The following is a 12072-nucleotide window of genomic DNA, read 5'->3' on the forward strand; positions in this document are numbered from 1 at the left end:
CCAATCAAAGTAGATCAGGTTTGCAATAGGTTACACGCTGCATATGAAACACCATCAAATAAAACTTAAATTATAGACTAATAGTATGCTAATGCACATAATAACAGGGCCATAGCCTATATAGACTAGAACAGTGGAAATAATATTCTTAGACGAGATCACTTTATGCAAGGGAGTGCAATTCTCTACTTGGAGCGGGACATCAAGTGCACCTACTATGTATTGTGTGATATCAATGAAATTATCAATAGCTTATAGGGCCTAACTATAGTGCACGGACAGAGAAGCACAGAGCTAAGTTCTATTTCCAATTCAATTCAATTCCGAAAAATGATAGGCTACTGGAAATAAATATTGTTTCACGGATTTACCTATTTTCATATACACTACCGGTCAAAAGTTGTATAACTTTTATAATTACACTGGTAATATGTCAGTTGTTGTAGCCTATTACTTGTGAGGCACATAGGACCATACATTTAAATAACTTTTACATTTTTATTCAACTGAATTGTCTCAGCAGAGGGAGGGAGAGAGTGTGAGTCGAAGTGGAGTGTTGTATAAAAATGGAGTTGTAGTGCTGATCATTGTATCTGAATGTACTAAAACTCTATTCAAGGTCCTCGATTAGATAAATGTACAGCACTAGATTTTATGAACGATGTCCTTGAGTGTCATGAAAGTCATCATCCAAATAAAATGTAACATTATTATTGCCAATATACTGTATATCCCTTTTGTTTTCCCACCCACTCCCTATTGCTTGCTAAGAATTCTATCTGAGGGTGTATGCATGTTTAGACCGATGACGGACTTGGACTGGAATAGGTGCTATATAGCTATATAAATAAATACTGGCGTCAGAGTTAGTAAAGGTTTATGTGCATGGTTTGAACGTCAATAAAAAAAACTTAAAAAAAAAACTGAACCCAGACCTCTTTCTGACCAGTTTCAACTGAAATTGAACTAGCTAGCAAATTTGTTGCTAGTGTAACCGATGTGAAATGGCTATTTAGTTAGCGGTGGTGCGCGCTAATAGCGTTTCAATCGGTGACGTCACTCGCTCTGAGACCTGAAGTAGTTGTTCCCCTTGTTCTGCAAGGGCCGCGGCTTTTGTGGCGTAACGATGCTTCGAGGGTGGCTGTTGTCTATGTGTGCAGAGCTTGGTTAGCTTGGTTAGCTCGTTGCTAGCTGGCTTGATCAAACAGGGCTGGCAATGAAATTGTGTCTAGCAAAATTGTACAACCAGCATTTTGTCAAATTTGTGAAATCACAATGTAATGAAGAAGATGACATGAAGTGAGTTTAGAATTCTCAAACAATATGACAGAAGCAGCTTCAATTTGATCGGCTGTTGCATGCTAATTTAATTGTGTTTGAGTTGCTTCATGTAACAGCAACGTTCATTGAGATGATGTCACTTGCAACCTGCAATTGCAACTAAAATTGTTGTAGTCAAGTCACTAAACCTCGAGTCCGAGTCGAGTCTCAGGTCCCCTGTGCTCGAGTCCGAGTCGAGTCACGAGTTCCTATGGGTAAGTCCAAGTCAGAGAGAGATGACAAATTCAAAGACAGCCTACTTTTCTATACGCCTACTCAAGGGGAGAGAGAGCTAGACTGTTGTCTTACTACTAAATTCAATACTATTGTTTGCAATTTCGCAAAGTTGTTTGTGTTTCTTAAAAAGGCAAAGCTAAATATTAGGCTTGTGACTGGTGGTTACGGGGAAGCAAGAAAGTCAAAAGTGTAGCCTATGATCGGAGTAAAAGCCTGAGCGAAGTCTGCCTGGCCACAATCATCGCTTGTGCTCCTGCAGCTCACCAGCTGATGTAGGCTGTGTGTGCCGGATGTGGCACGTCCTTCCCGCAGCTAGAGAACAGAACCCTCGCTGCTCTGCGCAGCCAGAGCTGCTCATATTCTGCTTATCAGATCAGCCTATCCAGTGCAAGTGCAAATACAAGTCACGAGAAGGCAAGTCCAAGTCAGCAATGGTCGAGAAGGCGAGTCCAAATTCAAGTCAACAATGGTCAAGTCCAAGTCGAGTCACAAGTCATGATAATTGGGACTTGTGTTGGACTCAAGTCCGAGTCCTGGACTCGAGTACTGTAACATTAACGTCATGATTAATGTCACTGCAGCCTTAAGACTTATAAACTCAGACCTTTGCTAAATATGTTTAGTCTCCCAAAAAAGCTTGTCCATTTCATGTAACGTTCATAATGTCTCTCATTTGCTTCATTTCTCTAGCATGCCTATATTTAGAAGTCTGCCTTGTTGAGTATACACTCCCCCCACGGACTACTATAGACACAAATATCAAAAGTTTAATTTATATATTGTTTCGCCATTCTGAGACATTAAAGTTGTGATTTTGCGTGTCAATGTAATGTCCATAACGTTGGAATCCCCCAGCTATTTGTACTTATTTTGACATTGACCTCAAAATCAATTATAAATCATTGCTTACATATAAATCAAATTGATCAAAAAAAATAAATAACTTTCAGAGGACAGTGGAATCGTTCGTGGAGACTTCTCCCCCCAGCAGAACACTGTAGTTGTGAAATATATAACCTTGCCATCACACTAGCCTCAGTTCCACTTCCATACTCCACAGACAACCTCCCTGATGTTTCACTTCACAAAAAGTGAAGGAATGAGAAACAAGATTCTCTGGTCTGATGAAACCAAGATTGAACTCTTTTGCCTGAATGCTGTTAGCGTTCGTTTCTTTCAGAAGTTGACAATCAGGAACATAGCACGCACGTTTCCAAGTAAGTTCTGCATCGAACAAAAGGTCTCAAGTTGTTTTATTAAAGCGAAGTCCAGCCGTAGTGATGTCACCGACTACGTCATTACCTTTTTACTCCTGAGACCAAAACCCTGCATCCACAGCTGTACAAACATAGAGTTTCAGTGTTTATCTAAAAGCTAGGCAATAAATGTCCCCTCCCCAAAGTTGATTTATTGTGGAATGTCTGAGTAGTCTCTTATCTCCCACACTCCCCTGCAGAGTTCTGTCTCAGTCACACATTTCTAAGAGGGGTCTTCTTTATAAGATAGAGAGAAAGAGCAAACAACTGTGGACAATTCTACAACTATATAATGAATATATATTTTGTTAATCTGTAGTCTAGGACCCTATAAATGTAAGGAGGGAGGGGTCTTATGACCCCTTCTATTAATATAACATAAAAATAATCAATTATTCTAATACATCAAACATTTTTGGTACAACCCTTTTCATGACCCCTAGGTGAACCAGACAATGCCAAGCATCACGTCTGGAGGAAACCTGGCACCATCCTTACGGTGAAGCATGGTGGTGGCAGCATCATGCTGTGGGGATGTTTTTCAGTGGCAGGGACTGGAAGACTAGTCAGGATTGAGGGAAAGATGAACAGAGCAAAGTATAGAGAGATCATTGATGAAAACCTGCTCCAGAGTGCTCGGGAACTCAGACTGGCACAAAGGTTAACCTTCCAATATGACAACGACCCAAAGTACATAGCCAAGACAATGCAGGAGTGACTTCGGGACAAGACTCTGAATGTCCTTGAGTGGCCCAGACTTGAACCTGATCGAACATCTCTGGAGAGACCTGAAAATAGCTATGCAGCGACGCTCCACATCCAACCGGACAGAGCTTGAGAGGATCTGCAGAGAAGAATGGGAGAAACTCCCCAAATACAGATGTGCCAAGCTTGTAGCGTCATACCCAAGAAGACTGAAGGCTGTAATCGCTGCCGAAGGTGCTTCAACAAAGTACTGAGTAAAGGGTTTGAATATTTATGTAAATGTGACATTTCATTTATTTTTATTGAGAAGCCCAAGCTTTTGTGGTACAGGTGGCATTCACCTCTGCGCCGCAGGATCATTCTGGTGGTCTCTTGAGCATTGGTGTTCCTGTAAGCACACGCAAAGCAATGCCCACTTGTGGTGCCACCGGATAGCGAAAAACAAGTAAGTTAACCTTTATTTATTGTCATTTCAATTTGTTTGTAGTAGTTAAGTGTTGAATTAGATTAAATAGGTACCTCAATCGTTATTTCAAATAATTTCAGCAATTGCGAGCTAGGTAGCTAGCGAAGTAAATTTAGCTAGCTAGAAGGCTCAGCTAAATAAAAATCCCCCTAGAAACAGCCACATCTCATAGTCACATCATGAGATTTGTAAATGAAAGAGGAATATAATAATACGAATCGAATGGAGTTTCCCAACTCCCCATTTAGATTATTTCTGACGCAGCACAGAAATGCCTATATCCAGATGGTGTGTCCTAACAGACCTGCCAACTTTCTTTGTTACTTTTAAGGTTTAACCAACATGCAGTACCTCCAGCAGTCGAGAACCATTCGTCCACCAGCTCAGGGACAAGCTCCTGATCTTTGTGTCTGGTACCTGTCACAAGCTACACTATTCACAGCCCTGTGTAATGTTCAATATAATTACATTGCTGGACTTTTTCAAACTTAATGTATTTGTATTGTTTTAAAAATGTAAAAATAAAAGAAAACACTTTAAATGTGTATTTGTTTTAGCTGATAGTGAATTCCCTAAGTGTTAATACATGTGTGTTTACATCGTTAAGCCTTTACGTATGTGTTATGAATGACCAAAGGTGTCTGACTTTCCAGTAAGTACAGTGTCACATGATACAAGGAATGTATGTATGTGTTACAAATTACCAAAGGAGTCTGACTTTAAAGTAGGTGCAGCATCATGCGATATAGTCTTTATGAATGATTGAAAGTGTCTCACTTCAAACTAAGTATTACAGGACACAAAATAAAGTGCCAATAAATAGGTCATTAATGTACTGCTGATTTTTGAAGGACAGCTACCCATTTCCACTATTTCTCTTCTTAAAATGGGATTTTAAACCCTAACTAATGAAGGCCAAATTTGATTCGTTGGACCTTCCGCGCATTTGGGCATAAGTGTCCGGGAACGAGATTAGGTGTATGTGACAAACATGACTACACTTCAGAGCATGGGCCATCCTACAGCACAACATGTCACATGTTCATATCATATTCGACATAAGTGGGTTATGTCACATTTGATATTGGTGATTATGTCACACAGTTATGCCACATTTATGAAGCCTGTATAATGCATGACATACGGTTAGAGATGATTTGTAACACATTCATGTAGTGTTTATTAAGGCATTATAAAGCCTTTAAAAGCTGAACATCATTTAAAGCGGGGCCGTTTTTTTCACTCTGCAAGTAAGCCTACCTACCAATGAGAATGACAAAGAAGTTTGAGCAGTGTTGTCCAATTTTATCGAGAATAAAGCTCTGAAGTGCATCGGGGGATGAGCAACACATTCTTGTTAGGATAGACAGAGAAAGGTGCCTTGAATTAGAAAATGTCAGCATTGTAACAAGGTCAAATTTAAGGTAACGCATACATCTTTGGGCCCGCGTCTGCTTGTATCTGAATACCTATTCAACAGTGCCCCCCCGTTGGTCGATTAAATATTGCACGGGAATCAGTCAGACTCAGAGTAGCTAGCTAGCTAACAGTACGCAACTAAAACCCACGTGGATAACTTCTTGGGCTGGTTGCTATTATAGTTCGTTTCTAAGTAAGGATCGTCGTTCATATAATGGTAAGTCGTTAACGTACCTACTTAATAACTCTTCTGCCAAAAACAATACCGTGTTATATCCACCGTTGTTGTTAGTTTGACGTTTTTATTGCAAGCTAGCCACTATAGCTAACGTTAACTAGTAACATTAGCCATGCAAGACAAGGCCTCTCTAAAGCCTGGTACTCGAGTTGTGTTCTATTCGGGGGGAGAGTGAACGCCGGGGACTTGCGTTGAGAGACATTATTTCTGCATGTCACAAAATATAAGCTACAGTATTTATGTAGGCGTAACAGCGATAGTTGGCTACCATACTTACCGTTCCACCAAGGAGTGGCTTTCCAATGTAGCGCACGGCAATTTGTTTTTAGGGGTTTTATGTAACCTTTCTCGGCATAGGCAGGTGAGCCAATCAATCACATTTATTTATAAAGCCACCGTTTTTCCAAGGACTCTAAATACGCGTGCTGTTTCTGGTACCGGTATGTCTACGTGTTGCTAGAACGTGCAGCCTCATAGCAACATGTTAGGCGTAGAGGTGTTTCACCCTTTGTTGTTATTGTTTAAAATCGACTTTCTCAAAGTAGGCTACCTAAATCTATTTCAGGCCACATACACTTTGTAAGCGAGTGAGCTAAGGCTTTACAACTCCTTTGTTTCTTTTCACAGTCCACAATGTCCTCCGGGCACCAGAAAGCAACGATGAAGCGAAAGCAACATCAAGAAGTGGCTGTCACTGTGTCTAGGTTGGATAACAAGTCAAAAAAGACCAAAAATCTGTCAAATAAAGCCCCTGACAGTAGTGGTGAAGACTCTGAACTGGAAGAAAACTTTGCCTTACTCAGTAAAAAGAGCTCCTCAGGTATGAGCCAGGAAGAGTCTGGCCAAGAGGAAGAGGAGTACAGTTTGAGTGGTGGAGAGGCTCTTGAGGATGACAGTGAAGAAGAGGCTAATAATGAAGATGATGCAGAGGTTGAAAATGCAGAGAGTGATGGTGTTGACCACACAGGTTTGGGTAGTGACACTGAGGACTCTGAGGATGTCGATGATGACGCAGAACAACCGGAATTGGTAAACAGCAGTGGTGAAATACAAACAGAAGACAACATTAAAAAAGGTAAATCGTAAGCGTAGTTTCATTCACTGCAGTTGAACTCCCAGGAACAAATGTTAGGTGTTTTTATTTTATTTATTTAACCATTATTTATCTAGGCAAGTCAGTTAAGAACTAATTCTTATTTACAATGACGGTCTATAGGATAGTTTGGTGTGTTTTCCATCTCATTTATGAAGAACAAATCCTATATCCATACAGAACTATAACTATACAATTTGTAACCAAATGGAAATTGTCTGCATTTGAAGATTCAATTTATAATTTATACATAATAAGGTTATAAAATATTCTCGACTAGTGAAATGTCATGTATTCTAAGCGAGCCAGTGAATCCTTCATTTTTCTTTATGACTTTTACAGAGCTTTCAACAATGTCTTTTGAGGACATTATGAAGTTTCAAAACAAGGTGGGGACAAAGGTCTACAATGAAATAGCCTACGGAACAACCAAGGCTAAACAAACTCCCACAAAGAAACGCCTCAACAAGAATAGGTAATGTCCAATTGTCTGTTCCCCTTCATGCATTAGAATAAGACCATTACGAATAGCTGAGTTGGAGCATGGATGGCACTCTAAATATGTGTTATGGGTTTTCGATTCCTTTGTGAACCTTATTGTATGTGTTTTTATTCCGTATATGTTGAGCGTACGTCATTTTGGAGAAAATCTGTTATTTCATTACTGTGGGGGATGGTGTATGTATTTAAACTCCTAACAATCCTTTCTCAAACATTGTTTTTCTCTTTAAGGCCAATGGAGATATCAGCCAAGAGGCCCGCCCCTTTTCTCAGACAAGTAGTTCCTGTCAAGAAATCCGTAAGGCTCTTCTGAAGTATTTTGTAGATTGACATCTCCAAAATGTTGCTTTTGACCTCTCAAACCTACTTGTTGCATGCTGTCTTTTATTTATTTAACTGGGCAAGTCAGTTAAGAACAAATTCATATTTACAATGACGGCCTACTTGGGAACAGTGGGTTAACTGCCTTGTTCAGGGGCAGAACGACAAATTTTTACCTTGTCAGCTCGGGGATTCGGTTGCTGGACCCAACGCTCTAACCACTAGGCTACCTGCCGTCCCAGGTGTAATTGTAATCGTTTGTCACTTTTCCCCCCCTCTCAGGTGTCAAGAGATCCTCGATTTGACGATCTGTCCGGTGAATACAAACCGGAGATCTTTGAGAAAACATACAGATTCATCACCGACATCAAACAGCGCGAGAGAGATGTGTGTGAACGATCAATTCTAATCAGTCCATATTTGTCTAGTCCATATCAGTCCGTTTTCCATTTTAGACAACACACATTTTAAATAGGACTTGTTCTGCATTATCTCTTGTACAACATGGTCCTGCTTGTCCTCAAGATTTTTTACATTTGACTATCACTGAATTTAATTGTGTTCATTCTTTGTGGTATATATATAGGTAGTGCAGAAGAAGCTCAAGAAACCAATGAAGGGCAACCAGAAGAAGGAGAAACTTCAGTTCCTGTTGAAAAGGATGGTGAGTTAACTGCTGAACACACACACAACCATGCAAAGTAGTTTTAGAATGAGCGCTGCTTTTTCTATATAATTCACCCGATTCCTTCTCATATTCAGGAGAACCAGGAGCGGGCCCGGAAGAGCTGGGAACAGCAGCGTGAGAAGGAGCTAGAGTTCAAGAGGAAGCAGAGAGAGATGGCGGGCCAGGGACTGAAGCCTTTCTTCCTCAAGAAATGTAAGTTGGGATGTAAAAGCGTGACATTCTATTCTATTTCTTCTACTCTGAAGTCTATTTATTCTTCTCTATAGACATTATTTTTCTATGTTGTAAAGCTCTTAACTTCAGATATGATACAGTTCTATAATCAAGGCAACAACAATGCAATATCGTTGAACCCCTTTTAGAATTTGCCACTAGACTATAATACAATGCTGTACCCTGTTTGGTTGGGTGGGGAATCTCATGTTTTTTTCACATTGTAAATCAGACATTACAATGGAATAAGAGACTGTATCGCTGTCCAAACGTCATCTTCATTGACCACAAGACTCTGGTTGTAGAAATGCCATTACGGCGAAAGCGCAGATAGGATACTCAAAAGCCTTACTCTGCTCTCTTAACCCTCTCACAGCTGACAAGAAGAAGCTGGAGCTGGCAGAGAAGTACAGCGAACTGAAGAAGAGCGGCAAGCTGGAAAACTTCCTCAGCAAGAAGAGGAAGAGGAATGCTGGCAAAGACCGCAGGAAGCTGCCTTTCCAGCAGAAGTGACTGTCCTGATTGGGACATTTTGGCCTCAGAAACTGGCCCAGGAACAGTCTTGCTCTTTTCTTTGTCCTTGATGATGATGATGATGATGATGATGATGATGATGGGACATTTTGGCCTCAGAAGCTGTCCCAGGAACATTTTACACTGCTTTGTTTTTACTAAGGGCCAATCTACCAAGGGGTCGCTCTTCTATCTTGAGATTCATGTGAGTAACTTGAACTGGTCCGAATCCCATTAACAATGTATGATTTATGTGAGAGTCTCAGATGCTTGCATGCATCTTAAGTTTGGACTGAGCCAATAAGGTTAGGAGAGGGCTGAAAGAGACTGAAGCCAAGCGAATGCGGCCCTATCATGGCCATGGAGGTGTCCCATGGGAGAGGACTTAATCACAACTATGGTATATTTAGTACTTCATATCGTCTTCCCGTATTTGCTCACCGCCGAGGAATTTCTGAAAGCACACTGTTGATTTTGTATGTTTTTATGAGGACTTCCAATGCAAATACGTATGGTTTGTATGTATCATGTTATTTCATTGGAACATGCAGAAGGGTCATTTTTGTATTAAATATATACGTCATTGCCAATATCACGAGTGTCAATCCTCTCCTCAACCAAACCTAGCATCTATGTTATGATCATTCATTGACAAACTTGGTTGCATGGCACTTAAGTGCACTCACATTGTCAAATCAATGTTTTCACCAATGATGAGTCACAAAATGGATCAGATGGGTGTAGTTCAAGACTGTATCCTGACTAAAAACTTTTTTGTTTATTAAATGGGTTTACGTGCAAGACAATGGGTTAGATGGGTCATTGAATGGGAGTTCAAATACTAAGGCTGTTCTTGATTGAGCCTGCCTGTTTTAATGGAACCAGTGATCCCAAAAGTACAAACTCCAGGCAGGCTAAAGCCAACTCTGAAATAATTTGAAAGCTTTCAAATTGTGTTAGTGAGTGAATCTGTCCCATGATTACGAGATTGAGATATTAAGTTAAAATATTCCAGTATATCCCCCAAAATATGGATGTTCTTGTTGCCAGTAGTTGTATTCCTTACATGTTGTCACGGACTTGTTGCTGCTGGATGCTGAAGGCGCTGACTGAAGAACAACTAGAAAGATTTCAGCCTGTAGCCTGAATTTCCTGTAGGAAGCCAGCTAGAGAACGATGTCAGGCAGGAAACAGTGGTGGAGAGCTACCTTGATGAGGTGAACAGTAACGATCACCTTGGACATCCTGGTAAACGTGAAGATAAACCAGAATTATATAGCTGAGAGATGTTACTTGTCAAAAGGTTTAGAACACCTCATTCAAGGGTTTTTCTTTATTTTTACTATTTTCTACATTGTAGAATAATAGTGAAGACATCAAAACTGAAATAACACATGGAATCATGTAGTAACCCAAAAAGTGTTAAACAAATCAAAATATATTTTATATTCTTCAAAGTAGCCATCCTTTGCCTTGACAGCTTTGCACACTCTTGACATTCTCTCAACCAGCTTCATGAGGTAGTCACCTGGAATGCATTTCAATTAACAGGTGTGCCTTCTTAAAAGTGAATTTGTGGAATTTCCTTACTGTGTTTGAGCCAATCAGTTGTGTTGTGACAAGGTAGGGAGGTATACAGAAGATGGCCCTATTTGGTAAAAGATGAAGTCCATATTATGGCAAGAACAGTTCAAATAAGCAAAGAGAAATGACAGTCCATCATTATTTAAGAGATGGTCAGTCAATCCGGAAAATGTTAAGAATTTTGAACATTTCTTCAAGCGCAGTCGCGCTATGATGAAACTGGCTCTCATGAGGACCGCCACAGGAATGGAAGACCCAGAGTTACCTCTGCTGCAGAGTATAAGTTCATTAGAGTTACCAGCCTCCGAAATTGCAGCCCAAATGAATGCTTCACAGAATTCAGGGAACAGACACATCAAAACATAAACTGTTCACAGGAGACGGACACCAATAGGACACCAATAATAAGAAGAGACTTGTTTGTGCCAAGAAACACGAGCAGTGTCCAAATTGAGAGTCCAAATTGGAGATTTTTGGTTCCAACCGCCATGTCTTTGTGAGGACAATGACCCAACAAATCAAATCAAATTTATTTATATAGCCCTTCTTACATCAGCTGATATATCAAAGTGCTGTACAGAAACCCAGCCTAAAACCCCAAACAGCAAGCAATGCAGGTGTAGAAGCACAGTGGCTAGGAAAAACTCCCTAGAAAGGCCGAAACCTGGAGAGGAACCAGGCTATGAGGGGTGGAGATTATAACAGAACATGGCCAAGATGTTCAAATGTTCATAAATGACCAGCATGGTCAAATAATAATAATCACAGTAGTTGTCGAGGGTGCAACAAGTCAGCACCTCAGGAGTAAATGTCAGTTGTCTTTTCATAGCCGATCATTGAGAGTATCTCTACCGCTCCTGCTGTCTCTAGAGAGTTGAAAACAGCAGGTCTGGGACAGGTAGCACGTGCGGTGAACAGGTCAGGGTTCCATAGCCGCAGGCAGAACAGTTGAAACTGGAGCAGCAGCACGGCCAGGTGGACTGGGGACAGCAAGGAGTCATCATGCCAGGTAGACCTGAGGCATGGTCCTAGGGCTCAGGTCCTCAGAGAGAGAGAGAAAGAGAGAATTAGAGAGAGCATACTTAAATTTACACAGGACACCGGATAAGACAGGAGAAATACTCCAGATATAACAGATTGACCCTAGCCCCCCGACACATAAACTAATGCTTCATAAATACTGGAGGCTGAGACAGGAGGGGTCAGGAGACACTGTGGCCCCATCCGATGATACCCCCGGACAGGGCCAAACAGGCAGGATATAACCCCACCCACTTTGCCAAACCACAGCCCCTACACCACTAGAGGGATATCTTCAACCACCAACTTAACATCCTGAGACAAGGCCGAGTATAGCCCACAAAGATCTCCGCCACGGCACAACCCAAGGGGGGGCGCCAACCCAACACACCTCCAGGCTGTGTAAGGGCTATTTTACCAAGAAGGAGAGTGATGGAGTGCTGCATCGAATGACCTGGCCTCCACCATCACCCAACTTCAACCAATTTGAGATGGTTT

The 12072-nt window shown here is 41.0% G+C and overlaps 1 protein-coding gene across 2 annotated transcripts; it reads left to right on the top strand.

Moving 5' to 3' along the window:
* The first annotated feature begins 5356 nt into the window (after nucleotides 1-5356).
* On the top strand, nucleotides 5357-9562 carry rrp36 (ribosomal RNA processing 36). Of its 2 annotated transcripts, XM_055906856.1 has the most exons (8): nucleotides 5365-5620; nucleotides 6269-6716; nucleotides 7077-7209; nucleotides 7467-7533; nucleotides 7839-7943; nucleotides 8143-8220; nucleotides 8319-8436; nucleotides 8834-9562. In XM_055906856.1, the coding sequence occupies exons 1-8, from the start codon at nucleotides 5618-5620 to the stop codon at nucleotides 8968-8970; spliced, it is 1089 nt and encodes a 362-aa protein (XP_055762831.1). In that variant the 5' UTR covers nucleotides 5365-5617; the 3' UTR covers nucleotides 8971-9562. The 2 variants fall into 2 exon arrangements, with proteins under 2 accessions (XP_055762832.1, XP_055762831.1); XM_055906857.1 differs by lacking the exon at nucleotides 7839-7943 and having other exon boundaries at nucleotides 5357-5620.
* The last annotated feature ends 2510 nt before the right edge of the window (nucleotides 9563-12072 follow it).

This window comes from Salvelinus fontinalis, chromosome 40 (assembly GCF_029448725.1).
Source record: "Salvelinus fontinalis isolate EN_2023a chromosome 40, ASM2944872v1, whole genome shotgun sequence".
Lineage (NCBI taxonomy): Eukaryota > Metazoa > Chordata > Actinopteri > Salmoniformes > Salmonidae > Salvelinus > Salvelinus fontinalis.

Excerpts from the sequence above, each read along its gene's own strand:
- rrp36 (XM_055906856.1), top strand. Across the intron at positions 7,210-7,466 it reads AAACGCCTCAACAAGAATAG|GCCAATGGAGATATCAGCCA; the intron begins GTAATGTCCAAT and ends TTTCTCTTTAAG. Across the intron at positions 7,534-7,838 it reads TAGTTCCTGTCAAGAAATCC|GTGTCAAGAGATCCTCGATT; the intron begins GTAAGGCTCTTC and ends CCCCCCTCTCAG.